General features: G+C 44.7%; 1 protein-coding gene across 3 annotated transcripts in view; it reads left to right on the top strand.

The window, feature by feature from the left end:
- Nucleotides 1–16,913, top strand: part of FLNB (filamin B) — a 130,919-nt gene that overhangs the window by 95,465 nt on the left and 18,541 nt on the right. The window contains exons 26-38 of one of the 3 annotated variants that reach the window (XM_015593691.2): nt 992–1,115; nt 2,198–2,354; nt 3,409–3,598; nt 5,602–5,849; nt 8,529–8,600; nt 9,347–9,449; nt 10,194–10,334; nt 12,636–12,764; nt 13,527–13,700; nt 14,610–14,768; nt 15,081–15,284; nt 16,316–16,468; nt 16,573–16,695. In XM_015593691.2, the coding sequence (XP_015449177.1) occupies nt 992–1,115; nt 2,198–2,354; nt 3,409–3,598; nt 5,602–5,849; nt 8,529–8,600; nt 9,347–9,449; nt 10,194–10,334; nt 12,636–12,764; nt 13,527–13,700; nt 14,610–14,768; nt 15,081–15,284; nt 16,316–16,468; nt 16,573–16,695 (1,977 nt within the window). The remainder of the gene's footprint in view (nt 1–991; nt 1,116–2,197; nt 2,355–3,408; nt 3,599–5,601; nt 5,850–8,528; nt 8,601–9,346; nt 9,450–10,193; nt 10,335–12,635; nt 12,765–13,526; nt 13,701–14,609; nt 14,769–15,080; nt 15,285–16,315; nt 16,469–16,572; nt 16,696–16,913) is intronic. The other 2 variants (XM_006917668.3, XM_015593693.2) reach the window with 2 other exon arrangements.

The raw sequence follows: 16,913 nt of genomic DNA, 5'->3' as shown, positions 1-16,913 counted from the left end.
GAGAGAGAGAGAGAGAGAGAGAGAGAGAAAGCTTTACTTAGATATGCACTTTTATTATGGAGGATTCTTAAGTAACAGCCTTTTAATTTTAGCTGATGAGACAGATTCCCAGTCATGGCGCAGCCCCTTGAAAGCCATTTCAGAGTTCTTTAAAGGTGACCCGAAGGGTGACTTTATGGAGACAGGTTTGCATTTTCCTATTGGCTGCTGCTCTAATTTATGTAACCCGAATGCCTCTTGCTACCTTCACCCCTGAAATTGTCTTATACCTACTTCCTCTGCTTTGCTTAATGAGTATGCTATGCTTTGGTTAACCTACCCTGCAGTTGATCCATCCTTGATGCTCACGTTTAGAAAACTGGGATCTTGAATCTACCAACCCAATGCATGCCCTGATTATGCTTTAGAATAATCTCCAGTCATCCCCTGCAGGCATCCCATTGATAGTCCCCTCACCCCATGATATTGGCACTCTCACCTGCCCTGCACTTAACACCTGGCATGCTGGCACCTTTGGTCTTTGCTCAAAGGTAGCCCCAAGTCTTGACTGGCCAGCCGATTGGTTAATCTTTTTGCTGTTCAGAGTTCTGGACTCTTTGGCCCTTTCTCAGCTATTGGGTAAAATTTTCTACGTCCAAAGCATGCCTAACCAGCTTGAAAGGATATAGCATGTCTGCAACATGCATCTTCACCATACTCCCTCCAGGAACAAGTGCGGGCAGTCTCCTTAATTCTACTCTAGGGTGAACTGAGTGTACTTCAGCAAATAACAAGCTAAAAGTGTCTCTTGGGGTCATTACTGCAACCGTGAATTGGGGATCCTGTCTCCTGTGATTTCTTAGGCCTTTGATTATGACTTGCTTGCCTTGATGTTACTCATCAGTGGAAACCAATAGCTCTTGGGGATGAATGTAATCCTTTCTGAACTCAGCCCAGGGTGAAGTGTAGAGGAGGCCAGGAAGTTCCTAAGACCTCTCATCTCTGCCCTTAGGCCTGGTGGAGCCAGTGAATGTGGTGGACAATGGGGATGGCACACACACAGTGACCTACACCCCATCCCAGGAAGGGCCATACATGGTCTCTGTTAAATATGCTGATGAAGAGATCCCTCGTAGGTAAGCTCCTGACACTTAGGGAAGAGGTCCGTACCGGACTCATGCCCACTCCTCTGCAAGTTTGCCAGCATTGTTCTGGTGGCCTACTCTATCCATCCATCCATCCATCCATCCATCCATCCATCCATCCATCCATCCAATCAGCAGGTGTCACTGAGAACCTGCGTGCTCTGCACAGGTGTTACAACATACTAGTCCTGATGTTTGTAGCTCCTGCTCTCTTGCACACTCTGCCCACCCTTGTTTCTTTCATCCATTATTAACTTAAAGACAAGCTGAAATTAAGGAGTTGGGAATCTTTGAAAAAACAAAGAATGCATTAGTTTATCAAAGTCTTAGTTCTGCTGACCTGCAAGTAGTTTTCTGATTAGGGCACAGATTTTTACTTCTTTACTTGAGGATTTGGTTAACAATAACATTCTCAGGTGTTGGATAGGAACCTTCTTCCTCATTCATATTAATACAAAAAATATTGCATAAGCTCTTCATGTCTCTGAACAGCCTTCAAAGATTTTTTTAAATCATATTTAATATTCAAAAGTTTCACTCATACCCCCAATATACATATTTTACATAAAGGTATATTCCAATTTTAGTATATGTGCTGCTGAAGTAAGCATTACACAAAGATATGTACATAGCTTTAGCTATGTGGAAATATGATTTATAAATTATATTTATGTATTACTTTACTAATAGCACACTAAAGAATACTAAAAATAGAAAAGAGGATGAAATAAAATATTAAAATTGAAGTTACAGTATTCTGTTAACATTTTGGTGACCATTGTTTTAGCATGATATAAGTAGATAAAATGTGTTTGTCCCCCTGTTTCCCAAACTAATTTTAGAACTAGTTTGTATCCCCTGGAATGCAATCAGGGAAAGCCAGTTTGCTGTATGATAGATAATTCCTACTTCATAACTGTAAATTTCTGCTAGACTTAAGACATTGACAAAACTCACCATTTTATCTGCGTAGAAATCTCCTTTGCAATCTATTTTCCTTGTGTAAGACAGGTCAAAGGTAGTGAGGTTGACATGTATCCATACTGATTTGGGGTATATGTGTGTCTATCAAGTCCATTTAAGGTTAAGGTCCTTCCCACATATGATGCCAGCAAAGTGACTGCCAGTGGCCCTGGCCTCAGTTCCTATGGTGTGCCTGCCAGTCTACCTGTGGAGTTTGCAATCGATGCCAGAGATGCTGGAGAAGGCCTGCTTGCTGTTCAGATAACGGTAACTTTGAATTATTTTCTGGAGTCAGACTTCATTAATAAGACTTAATTTCCTCTCCAGGGGTAATAACAAGGGTATTAACAACCAATTTATGACCTGATGCCAATGTTTGACAGATTTTTCCCACCGGAGAATCAGTAATTGTGCAAGAAAACAAATATGCTTGCCTGAGAGATTTGAGGGAATAGTTCCAAGTACCATGTTTTTGGTGACTCTTATGTATTTTGCTCTCTGTTATATCTATTCCTGTGTTTTTATTTTAAAACGTTTTATACTACTCATTGGATTAGTTAGGACTAAGTTCTATATATTGCTGTAAACCCAAAAATAAGAGTGGCTTAAACACATGGACTTATCCTCTCTTGTTAAAGAAGCCCAGAGGCAAGGCACCCAGGAGTGCTGTGTGGCTCATCAAGGAAGCAGGCTCTGTTTCCCTGCTCCTTTGTCCTTGCATGTGGCATCCATCCTTAAGGCCTCCTCTTGGACCATGAGGCTGCTGGTGCTCTGGCCATCTGATTTGTATGGCAGGCCAGAGGAAGGAAGAAATCATCTCAATCATCGCTCTTAAATTGTCCCATCATACGTCCCTCCCAAGACTTCCATTCCCTTTTCCTTTGCCAGAAATTTGTCACAAGTTGTGTGGCCATACCTAGTGGTAAAGGATGCTAGGAAGTGGAGTCTCGTATTCTGAGAGCAGTGCACCTAGGTCAGAATTAGGTCCTGTTACTGAAGAGAGAAGGGAGAGAGAATGTAGTGCTGTGCAAACAAAAGCCTCTGCCCCCTTGCCTCCCTATATATCAGTGAATTTTGCTTGACAGAAAAATTACCAAAAATTGACCATGTCGATCATGGTGTTAAAGGGATCTGCAACCCTCTCCTCTCCCCATCAAAAAAACCCAAAAAACAAAAAACAAAACAAGCCCAAATTGTATTAAGCTAGTAATTCTGTTTCCTCCCACTAGAGGCACTAATTAATGGGCAAAACGTGTAAAGGTTTTCCGTGAATGGTTTCTTGATGACAGCATCCTAAACAGCATTTCTTTGGGATCCACAGGACCAAGAGGGAAAACCCAAAAGAGCCATTGTCCAGGACAATAAAGATGGCACATATGCCGTCACCTACATCCCCGACAAGACCGGGCGCTATATGATTGGGGTCACCTACGGAGGGGATGATATCCCATTTTCTCCATACCGCATCCGGGCCACACAGACGGGTGATGCCAGCAAGTGCCTGGCCACAGGTGAGTGCAGGTCAAGGTCAGGAATGTGGGCTTTGGAGTCAGAAAGCCACAGTCTAGTCCTTCTCTGCTACTTAATAGCTGTTTGATCAAGGCAAGATGCTTAACCACTCTGAGCTTCAGTCAGACTTAGATTGAAGATTTTTCTGAGAACATGTAAATTCAAGGAGCTCTTCTAAGGATCAGAGACTGTTTCACAGGATTATTGCAAAGATTAGATGGGATCAGATATGAAAAATGCCTAGCACAGGGCCAGATACATGGAAGCTATTATTGTATTACTTTCGAAGTGAGTGCATGTATTGAGATCTCAGCTGTGATGGCAGTTTCCATGAAAAGCAGCAAATCTATGCCTTTCATGAGTAGATGGTTCAGTTATTCAATATCACTTCAGGCCAGCATGAGAGAAACACATTCAAGGATCTAGGTTTTTCCTCAACTCTTGGGACTTATGTCTAAATCTCTCAGGAATTCTTCAGGAATACTTGAGCATTACAGTTCCTTCCATTTCTAGGACACAACTATTTGAATATCATGAGCCCTTCAGTTTCTGGGTATAGCTCTTAAAACTCTGACGAAGCTTCAAGCAGATGTCAAAACATGAATCCTCATCTCCAAAATGAAACAATTGCTTTCCTTTAAGTAAAATCAAATATAGTCCACCCTGGATGTGTTCTACTTCTCTCATATCTTGGTTTGTTCTGAATGAAGACAATATTTTAGCTTTCAGAGAAAGCTTTTAGATTTCTCACTTTGGCCCTTTTTGGCTCGCCCACTACAAAATTTGAGAAATTTTGAAACACTGGCGAATCTGCCACCTTCTAGGTCTACGCCGTGCCAGAGACAACTAGATTGCCTTGGCTAACCTGCGGGCATGTTAATATTGGGTGGGGACTTCCTCCTTGCTTTTCAGTCTCTGTTCCCTTCCCCTAGGTCAGGCAGAAGAATCTTGAGTAAATCTCTGCTCAGACTGAGGGTTTATATAGCCCACACCTCTGGGTCTATCATTCAAGGCCTTGCAACGACTAGCTTCAGATTCTTTTCTACCACTCCTGTCGGAACATGTTCTTATCACTCCCTGTTGCTTCTGTACATTTTGTTTTTTGTTGTTAGTGGTATCGTTTTGTTTTTTTGTTTGCCAGTGTGCTTTAGTTTACACTTTTCTGCAAGCCCTGATGTTGTGTGGCTTCTGTGTAAAGGGGCGACCACAAGTCAGAGAGAGAGAGAGAGAGGACTGGTCATTGTTTAGGGACAGAGGTTGTAAGCCTCCCCTAGCCGAGAGAGAGAGAGATTGAGAGAGAGAGAGAGACTGATTGGTCATTGTTTAGGGACAGAGGTTGTAAGCCTCCTCTAGCCAAAAGCACCCATTCTACAGAATTCAGCCATTTCCTCTTTTCTCAGAAAGCCCTCAGATATACATTCTTAGAACTTTTACATAGATGTGCTGCAGGACATTTCTCTGAAGATTGATTTTTTTTTCCCCCTGTAACTTAGCTCCGTCTCAGCATTTCTATAGCAGGTTGAGTTATCATTCTCAATGCCTGGCCTACGTCCATCAACTTAGCTCCGTCTCAGCATTTCTATAGCAGGTTGGGTTGTTGTCATTCTCAATGCCTGGCCTACGTCCATATGCGCTGTTAGATTATGAGCATCTCAAGAGCAGAGACTGGGTTTAGCTCACCTCTGTGTGTACCTGACACTTAAGAAAATGCCCAGTATGTTTGTTGATGAAAGTTAACTTTCATCCCCATACCCTTGAATTCTGGCAAACCAGATCCAACATTTGGTTGACACTCAGAGCTTGCAGATTCTTGATAAGTAATGGATGAAATGCTCCCTTAAGCATCACCTTCCCCAGGTGATCTCTAGGACAACTCTGTGTGGCGGCACCGAAGGTGTAACATTTATAGATATAGACAACATGAATGGATGTGATTAATTTTGGGGCCTCCAGTGTGATCATCCACAGCTGAAGCTTCCATTCTTTTTCCTGAACTTTTTTCCAGGTCCCGGAATTGCCTCCACAGTGAAAACAGGGGAGGAAGTGGGCTTTGTGGTTGATGCCAAGACCGCTGGGAAGGGGAAAGTGACCTGCACAGTTCTGACCCCAGATGGCACTGAGGCTGAGGCTGATGTCATCGAGAATGAGGATGGCACCTATGACATTTTCTACACAGCTGCCAAGCCAGGCACCTATGTAATCTATGTGCGCTTTGGTGGTGTTGATATTCCCAACAGCCCCTTCACTGTCATGGTAAGGAAAATTTCTTCTCTAGAGCATGCTACTATTAGCAGAAACAATAACAGCTGCCATTTATTAAACTCTGGCTAGCACATCCCCTTCTACACTTTTTTTAAAAAATTTTTTTCTTCAGCGGTCATGACCTTGTAGGGTCCTAGAGGACACTCTAGAATCCCAGGACCCTTTGGCTCTAAGAGTTTTTAGGGAATCTTATTGGTCACCAAAGATCCATCATGCTAAGGGTCTTAGGCAATGTCCTAGCCTAAGCATTGTTCAGAAAGATACACTTTGACAAAAAATGTTTGTAAGTAAAACATTACAATTTTTTTTTTCTTGGTAGTTCTTCCTCCCTCCTCCTCCCCCATCTCCATGGCCTGGAGAAGAGAGGTTCCTAATGCTGCTTTCTCTGGAGACCTGACTTTGATATCCCAGGACTAGATGTACCTCTAGTTGCGTTTTGGCTATAAGGGGAAATAGCTTGTCTTTTGAAGCTAGAAACATCTCTGGAAAAAAAGAGCAACCATTATGCACACCTCTTGGCCAGAGCATGACTTGGCCCTTTAATTTTCAATCTGAGTGACTTGGAGATCTTCTAATTATTAAGATTCTTCAACCAGGAAAAGGTTTAGAAACCTTATGAGCATTCCCTCATTTAACCCTCAAAACAAGCACCGTTGGGCCTTTTGCAAATGAAGTATAGGAGCAGGGATCAGACTCAAGCCTGCTGAGCCCAAAGTGCCCACTCTAGACAGCCACTGAGCACCGTGCGGTCCCCTTCACCTGGTGTCCTTTGATGCCACAGGCAGTGGCCACACTTGACCGCAAAGTTCATAGGCCTTAACACAGCCTTCAAAGCCCTTTCTAATGATTATACTTTACGCAACAATGGAGAAGGGCATGAAGATTCCATTCCAAACAGAAGCCCAGGTCTGTCTTCTAAACAGTCTATAATCTATTGTAGCTTCTTCACCCCTGCAGCATCCCCTCCCCCCACCGCCCTGCTTCCATAGACATTTGTTTATCTTTAAATGTGTCAGAGGTCTGGAGGCTCTTTTATGTCTCAGGGATTACAAACACTGACAACTTTTGATACTGTTCATTTAGGAGTGTTTTTCTCCTTCAGGGCAGAAAAAAGTACAGCTAGAAAGTTGATGTTCTTTTCATTTATGGAGAAGGGTCCCAGTTGTGATTTTTTTAAAGAATCTCCTTGGCCCATAGTGGGTTTTATCTGGTTGTTTAGAATTATATAGGCTAGAAGAGCAGAGGTCACAGCCCTTGCAGGTGCGATGAGCTGGCGATAACAGACCACATTAGGAGGATCTCAGTGAGAAAATCTGTGTGAAAATATCACAGATCATTTTAGCAGACAAGTCAGCTACCTGAAGTGGGAGCCACCAAACTCATTAGGAATAAATGTCCTCTTGACCCAGGAATGTACACAGAACAAGGATACTTTGTGTAGGCACACTGCCCCCTAACCACTGCTGACGGCAGAAGGGAGGATCATCCACAGTACCAGGTTTGGGTCTTTATTCTCCTGTCCCAAGCTTTCTTAGGTGGACTGACTTTCTGTTCATTGGCTTCTTATAGGTAGATTCCCTGCCTCCCTCTACAGTCTTGAGGCCAAAAGGACACGAACACTCAGTACTGCCTTTGCAGCAAATGTCTTTAGGATACCCAGCAGGCTAATTCAATTAAATACATCATACAGAAGACATGCACATGAAGTCACGGGTCTAGCAGTTTATCTGCTTGTCACTGTTGAGAAGTCTAAGTAGCATAGCCATCGAAAGGTCTTCCTCCCCAGTCAGCGTGTCCTGAGGGGGCCCTAGACGGTGGGCAGGGAGTGCTGTTCCAAATGTCGAAGCTCACAAAGTTGCCTTTGTAAGTGAAGCCCCCTTTCTGCAGATGACGAAATACACAAGATGGAGTAAACGTGAGCACATGAGCCTTCCTCCAAAGGAGAAGCCTTTTGACTCTTGTTGCTTATTATGGTAGAAGAGGGAGCAGTTGGATTAGGAACATGAAGTCTATGATTTAAAAAGAAATGGATTTATAAAAACTTTTAAAACATTAACTACTATAGATACTTATCAAGTCACAAGAGACCTAATGAGTCTGATCCCTGCTCCTATACTTCCCAGTTTCATGCTGCAGGGGTAAGTAGTATTAGCTTTTCCATTTGTACAACAAACACAGCAGTTTTGTGCCTGGGATCACACCATACGCATTGCTTTGCAACTTGCTTTTTTCCCTCACTACGCCATGGGTAGCCTTCCATATTAATTCATGAGGCCTGACTGCTTCTTCAGAATGGCTGCACAGTGTTTGACTATGTAGACCTACATAATTTACTTAGCTGACTCCCCCACAGATGGACATTTAGGTTGCTTCAGGTTTTCATGACTACAAACAGCTCCAGTAAAACCCTTGCATGCGTCACATATCTATGGACTTCTCTGTTAGTGGGGTTGTGGGTTCAAAGGGCATGTGAGTTTGACATTCGAAGAGAGGCCGCCAATTTGCTCACCCCAAGGGTAGGAAGAAAGTAAGCTCACTGTAGAGCAAGTGAATCTCTGCTGTGAAAGATGGAGCAGACGGGGAGGAAGCAACTTTCAGGTTGTAGAATCTGCTAAGAAGCAATGTCCCTCCAATGTGATTCCCTACTAATCTCCATTTGCCACCAACCAGGCCACAGATGGGGAAGTCACGGCTGTGGAGAAGGCACCGGTAAATGCATGTCCCCCTGGATTCAGGCCCTGGGTACACTTTTTGGTTTTTTGTTTTGTTTTTGTTTTTGTTTTCCCTTTTTGCATTTCTGTGTTTACTCAGCTTTCATTTCAGAAAAGCTACAGCCTGCTTCTGGGGATTGCTTAAGCCTTCTGGGTGTCCTGGTCATTGGTTTGTCTCTCACTGATCAATCCATCACAATGATCCCTGCTTTCTCTGTAATGAGACCCACCCATGTCATCATACACGCTCCACGAATTGCCGGCCGTCATGTCTGTGATCACGCTCCATATAGTTTGTCTCTGCATTTAAAGAGGAAGATGGACAGCTGTCTTCAGCCCTTCTCCTGACCCTCAAAGCCACTACTTTTGCACATTTGGTTTCTGTTCAAGGGGAAAGCCACCCGCTGCTACTCTCTGCCACTTAAAACACACCTTCTTTTCCAGGCCACAAGCAACTAAACCTTTCCAGATGGAGCCTCTTGGGACTCACAGATATTTCTGTGTCTCACTTTTTCACTTTCCCGTGGGCACTGCTGGGAATTTTACAAGCAAACTGCCTAGTGATTTTTAGCAATTGGTCAGCATGACTTCTTCAATCCCTCAGGTTCTGCTCTGGCCTCAAGGCCAGTTATATAAAACTCGTACCACACAGGCAGCCACATTCCCCAAATCTTGGCTGCACTGGCTTACAAAATTCCCAGTTGCTCTGCCTGCTATAGCTTCACTAGCCCATGCTGTTGTCCTCTTTACCCAGTGACCACTGCTTCCTGTTTTTAGGTCACCGAAGAGGCCTATGTCCCAGTGAGCGACATGAACGGCCTGGGGTTTAAACCTTTCGACTTGGTCATTCCGTTCGCAGTCAGGAAAGGAGAAATCACTGGTAAGCACTGTCATGAAAGCCATCTCATTCTCAATTGCTCACATTAGCTCTCCACAACGGTGCCTGGGAGGTGGTTCTACCTGTCCCCAAGAGACCTGTGGTCCTGATCCTAGCATCCCTGGTTCTTGCTCTAGGGGACCCGTCCATGAGCCCCTGAGATTGCAGAATGTTCTGTGTATCTATGTGTCTTTGAAGAGGTGTTTCGTTTATAACTTGCATTACCTCCTGGAGAGAACTGGGTGTTCTCTCCCAGCTAAGAACTACTGTTTTTCGAATACCTCTCAACGATCAGATTCCTGTTCCCCCTTTTTTTCCTGCCTTCTCTTATTCGTCCACAGTACCAGATATGGTATTGACACTGAGGTCTATATTATAAAAATTACTTTCTCTGCCACCTCCTTTTAATGCCTGCTTCTCTTTGAGTTGATGCTCTGCTAATTCTCCTCTTGTAATCTTCTCAAGTCCTTCTTTAGCTTCTAATTTGTCAGTACAAAGTAGAAAACCCTTTACTTAAAAGGGTTTTCATTGTTGGCCTGCTGCATTTTGTGGGAGGAAAAGGGTACAAAATAAAGGCAAATACATGTCTATTTTTTTTGTTGTTGTGGAACTTGGATGTTTTAGGCAGCAGTAAGTGTTCTTGGATCTGAAAACCTTTATCTTGACAGCCACCTGTGTCTTTGAGCTCAGCTTCTCTGGGGAAAGTTGCTGGTGGGCTCATTGTCCTGTCTCCCTGTGCTCTAATAGGAGAGGTCCACATGCCTTCTGGGAAGACAGCCACACCTGAGATTGTAGACAACAAGGATGGCACGGTCACTGTCAGATATGCCCCCACTGAGGTCGGGCTCCATGAGATGCACATCAAGTACATGGGCAGCCACATCCCAGGTGAGTTGGGCTCGGCGCCTCGGTCGGCACACCCCATAGGACTCCAAGGTCCAGGAACCTGAACTTCTGGGTGGTTTACAGACGTTTAGTTAACTGCCGTGTGGGAGACAGTTCTCTTGGCAGGTTTGGGAATGCATTGTTGGCGTCCCTCTGACATCAAACAGCCTGTGACCCCAGCAGAGCCAGCTGATTTCCAGAAGGGATGATGCAGCTAAGCATCCTGGGTCACAATGCAAACCCTAAAGTCTGTGATTGTTTGTCTTTGTCACTATGCTGAGTGTGGCCAAAGGGTGAGCTAGGGGGAAAATATGAGGCACATTGAGGGACTTTCCAGCCTGGCCCACAGAACCCTGTGTGGCCTGGGGGTTTGAGGCAGGAGAAGAGATTATAAGAAGAGGCTGCCTTATTGTAGCACTGCCCTTGACAAGGAAAGCCAGCTCATGTTTCATGTCCATCAACTAGTACAGTGTTGTTCCTGTTCTTTTTTAAAAATTGTTTAAATGGTTCTTTATTTTAATATTTGAGTAGGCAACATACACAGTTTAAAAATGATGTGGAGAAAGGTTTTCTTCACACCCATAACCCCCATCTGTCCTGTCCTTGAACCTGACTGTTGATTTTTTACGTTGGACTGCAGAATATTTTTAAGACTCTACAAGCAAATGGGAATACAGATTTTTAATTCTGACCTAGATTTTACATAAATAGTAGCATACTCTACATGTTATTCTGTCCTTGTCCTTTTTATTGTAACAGTACATGCAGGAGAACCTTGCACGTCTGAATAATAGAGCATCTTTGGGGTGTTCTACCATTTGGGTGAACCATTCATATTTAGCCATTGCCCCCATTAAAGAACATCTAGGTTCTTCCCCACTTTTTGCTATCACTAATTGTGCTGCAGCAGATAGTCTTTCACATCCATCATATCACATTTACGGAGGCATTATCTGTGAGATTTAGTTCCCGGGGAGGAATTGCTGGGCACAGGTACAGGCATCTATTTTGTTATATTGTGACAAATTGTACTTTATCAGGCTCTTCCAATTCACACACACACCAAATTGTACTTCATCAGGCTCTTCCAATTCACACACACACCGGCAATGTAGGAGAGCACCTGCTTTTTCACAGATTTGCCAGTGGATATACTATCAAATTCTTGGATCTTTGCCAAACTGATAGTTAGAAAAACAGTATCTCAATGTTGCTTTATTTGTATTTTTCTTATGAGTGAGATTGGGCAACTTTCTCTATGTGTAAGTACTATTTGTGTTCCTTTTTCTGTGAACTGAACGTTTGTATCCTTGGCCCAGTTTTTCTATTTGGTTATTGGCCTTATATTAGTTTCTGAGAACAATATGAGTACTGGAGACGTTAGCCTCGCCCTTTATGATAGAAGTTGCAAATATTTCTTCGAGTTTGATGTTTGCTTTAGTTTATGTGTACATGTGTGTATGATCTTTGTTCAAAGCAAAAATGTATTGTCTGCTTCTATTTAAATATTCTAAAGATGAAGGTGTAAGAGAGAGTAAAAAATGTCTTTCACTCATTTCACTCCTACTTCCCCTGCTGGTGTGTGTATCTTTTCAGATATTTCTTTCTCATGCATACAATTTGGTTCTGTTTTCTTTTAAAAGGAACGGGATAATGGTGTTCGTATTATATAGCAACTCGCCCTTTTCTCTTTTTAATGCAACACATTGTGGATAATCTCTCACGTTAGTATATACAGATCTCCCTCATTCTTTTTAATGACTCAAGAATAGAACAATGTTTATTTAACCAACCCCCTATTGTTGGACACTGGAGTCTTTTCCTGATTTGCATCTGACCACTGTGGAAATGGAAGCACTTGCATAGGGCTGGGAGTGGGAATGGGTAGGGAGGACCACTGTGGGATAAATCCCACAGTGTGGGGCAGGCTTATGGGGCATGGGCAAATGGCCTCCCCAAAAGAACTCTCCAGTTGTGTTCCCTCTTAGAGTGAGTCATTTCTTCACACGGCAAGCTGTTTCCTCCTTAATAGTCAAGTTGAGCTGGACTCCTCTGCTTTAGCACCCTAAGTCTGGAGCAGCCTCAGGATTGTTTTTCTTGTATAACATTGAAAGACAATAGTGAATAGGCCCCATTGTGTGTCCCAGGATAGTGAGCTTCACCAGAGTCTCATTTTGCCCTCTGCCTCTCCATAGGAGACACCACACCTGCACTGTTAGAGGAATGTGAAGACACTGGCTGTTTGAGGTATGCACTCCCCTCATCAGTGACTCTCAATTTTATTTGTGTTCTTTGCAAACCCAGAGAGCCCGCTCCAGTTCTACGTGAACTACCCCAACAGTGGGAGTGTTTCTGCATATGGCCCAGGCCTGGTGTATGGAGTAGCCAACAAAACTGCCACCTTCACCATTGTTACCGAGGATGCAGGAGAAGGTACCATGTCATTTATGTGGTTATATGTGCTTTCTTCTTTCCATTGGAAAGCCAAGTGGACACAATTCCAGGTCAGCTTTTAAAAATAAGGCTGTCGGATGGTAGTATTTGTCTTAGCTTTTGATGAAATATGAACGTCTTATGTATAGCTGTTGCTTTGTCTTCTTCTACCCAAAACGAGAATTTTTGAAATCTTTTTGGTTCTGATTGAAATCAGATTCATGTTGTGAAATGTTTTATGTGACTTGCTTAAAATTTAAGTGTTTTAGTTAATGACATTTTTGGTTTTGTTTTTGCACATGTACGCACATCTACAGGACCGCATGAGCTATTTAGTGGCCCATTCTAGATAAAGCTCTGCGTGCATACCCATTGTCTTCGTGGAGATACTTTAACGTGTGGTTCTGATGTGATTTCCACCAATGGCATCCAGCATCTGACCAGCAGTGATAGTCTGTGTTACTCTCTCCCGCATGTGTGGTTGGCATACAGGGCTCCATTTCTTTCTCGTCCCACACATCTAGAAGAGTAGAGAGGACATCAAGGTTACTTATAGTGAAGAATTTGGGTGGTGGAGTGCCTTCCTAGTGGGCCTTTCACCTTGTAAATTGCTTTGTTTTGGCCTATGCCCCTTGCCCGCAGCTGACGTGGCTGTGTCAAATTGATGTTCCCGGACTCAGGGCTGCCCTGGTGAATTGTTGTCCCTGTGGAAATGAGGAAACACTCTCCCTGCAGGCCCTCCTTCCCTGCTTCCATTCACAGGTGGCCTGGATTTGGCTATTGAGGGGCCCTCAAAGGCTGAAATCAGCTGCATTGACAACAAAGATGGGACCTGCACAGTGACCTACCTGCCCACGCTGCCAGGCGACTACAGCATTCTGGTCAAGTACAATGACAAGCACATCCCTGGCAGCCCCTTCACAGCCAAGATCACCGGTAGGGTTACCTGGCTTGTGGGGGCTTCTCAGTGGCATGTATGGCTGTCCCAACAGCCTCTCTCCCAATGAGATCAGGGCAGCAGGCTAGGCATCTATTTGAGTTTAGGTTTCACAGAGACCCTCGGGGGAGGAACCGGGGGTGCAAGACCAACTCTGGATGGACTAAATTCCTCCCTTGGCTGGTAATGCAGGGAAAAAGCAAGCATACCATTTGGAGTGCACTTATTTTGTGTCAGCCTGACTCCACCATGCAAATAGCAGGCCTTCAGATAGAGGCATTCAGATGATACTTATTGCTTGAATACATGAGCTCAAAGATGCCCTTCAGTATCACCACTAGATAGCTTTTCTCTCCGTTTTACAGATGGGAAAACTGAAGCTTGAAGAGATAGTGGCTTAGCCAAGTTCACATCTGGGTATTCTGAGATTCAGAATGAGGTTATCCGATTCAAAACCCCGCTGTTAACCTCTGTTGTGCTTGCTGTGTTCGGATCGTGCTCTCAGTGGGTTATAAAGAAGATACACAAGACAAGGTTCTTGCCTTTAAAGTGTTTAGACCTGTCTGAAGCAGCTGGTAGTCCTACGTGGAACGTGATGAGTGTTTACCTGAGAAATGCCTAAGGGGATGGCAGGCAGGTGCCTTCCACTGGCAAAGATTCCTTTAAAAAGTGGTTTGTGAGGACTCAAGGCTCCAGTTCCTGCCAGCAACTAGACTTCCCTGTAACCAGGCATAAGTAGAAATCATTCATTGTTTATTAGGTCCACTCACTGTCTGAGGCATGTTTTTTTCACTTAATTTGGGGTAATTAATTCTCTCCTGTTCATCTCTAAATGGCATGTGGAGTGAGGGCCCCGGGTAGCTGGGTGACCTCATGTAATGGGAGCTGTGTTGGGGGGTGTTTCCCAGACGACAGCAGGCGGTGCTCTCAGGTAAAGTTGGGTTCTGCTGCTGACTTCCTGCTTGACATCAGCGAGACGGACCTCAGCACCCTGACGGCTAGCATTAAGGCTCCGTCTGGCCGTGACGAGCCCTGTCTTCTGAAGAGGCTGCCCAACAATCACATTGGTGAGTCTAAGGCTGCCTTCCTGGCTGGAGCTGGGACATCTTGGGTAGGAGATGGGGATTCCTTCAGTCTTTTCCTGGGAAACTGGTAACACATTGGAGTGTGATACGATAAACCTGCTGGGTCACATGTGTGAAAAAAAAGTCCAAGTGCATTTCTGTGTTGTGAGGTTGACCACCCTCATGGACACTGAATTGCCAGAAAGTCAGAAAAGAAGTCGTATTTCCATTCTTGTGAGTGCGTGTCCCTCCCGGTGCCTCTCCTTCATCCCCTTTCCCCCCACCTTATAAACCCCAATCTGTGTCCTGGTCCAGGTATCTCCTTCATCCCCCGGGAGGTAGGCAAACACCTGGTCAGCATCAAGAAGAACGGCAACCACGTGGCCAACAGCCCTGTGTCCATCATGGTGGTCCAGTCTGAGATTGGCGATGCCCGCAGAGCCAAAGTCTATGGCCGTGGCCTGTCAGAAGGCCGGACTTTCGAGATGTCTGAGTTCATCGTGGACACGAGGGATGCAGGTCTGTAGGGGTGGTCCCAGGGGACAGGCTCAGAACTTATGGGAACTGGCTGCTTTTTGCTCAAGCTGCTTCATCCTTTCATCCTACTAACTCCCTTTTGTTTCTGAGTGTCCTTCAAGCTGTCAGTCCTTATACCTGTATTATCATTTAAATCCTATGACCACTGGTAAAGTAGGTATCATCTGTTTTCTAGATGAAGGAATTGAGGGGTTAACATCCCATCTGCTTCTGGCATTTGAACCCTGAGCCACTACGACTCATAGATCTCTCTTTCATTATGTTCTCCCGCCATTGTTCTCAGCTTCCCAGGGTCTCCTGGACTCATCCCAAACAAATAATGTTGGGCCAGCTGGCCAAGATTGTGTTCCACTCATGGTACTTTCATGGAGATGAGGAATCTCTTCCTGTTTCCTCTTTGAGATGGTTTGAATTAGGCTGGGCCTCTCCAAATTACTCCACATCCCAGTGTCTTCATCTTTTGCCTTCTTGAGTGACGGCTGTAATATTGGTGACTTTTAGACAACGTCATAGTCCCAGGGGAGAGTGCTGGCGCATTTCTAGTCCTGATGGGCTGATGTTCCCTGTTGATTCCTCATGTTGTTGAACCTTCAGATCTGCTGTCTTAGTGGTCTCTGGCTAGATATCCGAGGCAGCTTAAAAATGGAAATTTTTGGGCCTGTGGCTGGCAATAAACCCATGAGTCAATGCATGCTGTTCTTGGAGGCATGTGGGCATTGCCCTCCCCCATGGGTTCTGCAGGACAGGTGCCCCGTGGGATAGTAGTAGATATCCTTGAGAAATGAGTTCTGTGGTCAAAGCCACATTCAGCACGTTACTTCACTGTGGGATTTCTCAGAGCCTTTAACTTGCTCCTCTCTCTGGAACTCTCCATCAGGGGCCATAGTTACTTTCTTTTTGCTCTCTGGAAATAGCAGTTTGAATTTCCAGGGTGAGATGTCTTTTCCGCATGCACCGAGCTCTTTTTTCCTGATGAGTTGCTGTCACAACAGCCCCGGACTACTGTGTTGCAGGTTATGGTGGCATATCTTTGGCCGTGGAAGGCCCCAGCAAAGTGGACATCCAGACGGAGGACCTGGAAGATGGCACCTGCAAGGTCTCCTACTTCCCCACCGTGCCTGGGGTTTACATTGTCTCCACCAAATTCGCTGATGAGCATGTGCCCGGTACGTGGCGGTCCCCTCTCCCCTCCCCTCCCAGTGCTTGGGTTTTCTGTAAATTCTGTGCCTGGGCTCTGGGCTGCACACCTGGGCCTTCTCGGTTCTTGCAGGGAGCCCGTTTACCGTGAAGATCAGCGGGGAGGGGAGAGTCAAGGAGAGCATTACCCGTACCAGTCGGGCCCCGTCTGTGGCCACTGTCGGGAGCATCTGTGACCTGAACCTGAAAATTCCAGGTGAGCATGAGGGGCTCATGGGTCAGGGCAATGGGGTCCACTGGAAATAAAGTCCAGGCATGACTCAAACGGCACTACCAAGTTCACTATGGGACTCTTTTTTAAATTTCAATTTATTAATTTACCTTTTTAATACTTATTTTCACAGAGGCTCATCCAGGAAAAATAAATGTTTACCTGCAACATTTTTCTTCTTCCAAATGAAAATAGCTTTATCG

The sequence above is a fragment of the Pteropus alecto genome, unplaced genomic scaffold (assembly GCF_000325575.1).
Source record: "Pteropus alecto unplaced genomic scaffold, ASM32557v1 scaffold75, whole genome shotgun sequence".
Taxonomy (NCBI): domain Eukaryota; kingdom Metazoa; phylum Chordata; class Mammalia; order Chiroptera; family Pteropodidae; genus Pteropus; species Pteropus alecto.
The sequence above is the reverse complement of the archived record's forward strand: the minus strand, read 5'-3'. Positions and strand labels throughout refer to the sequence as shown.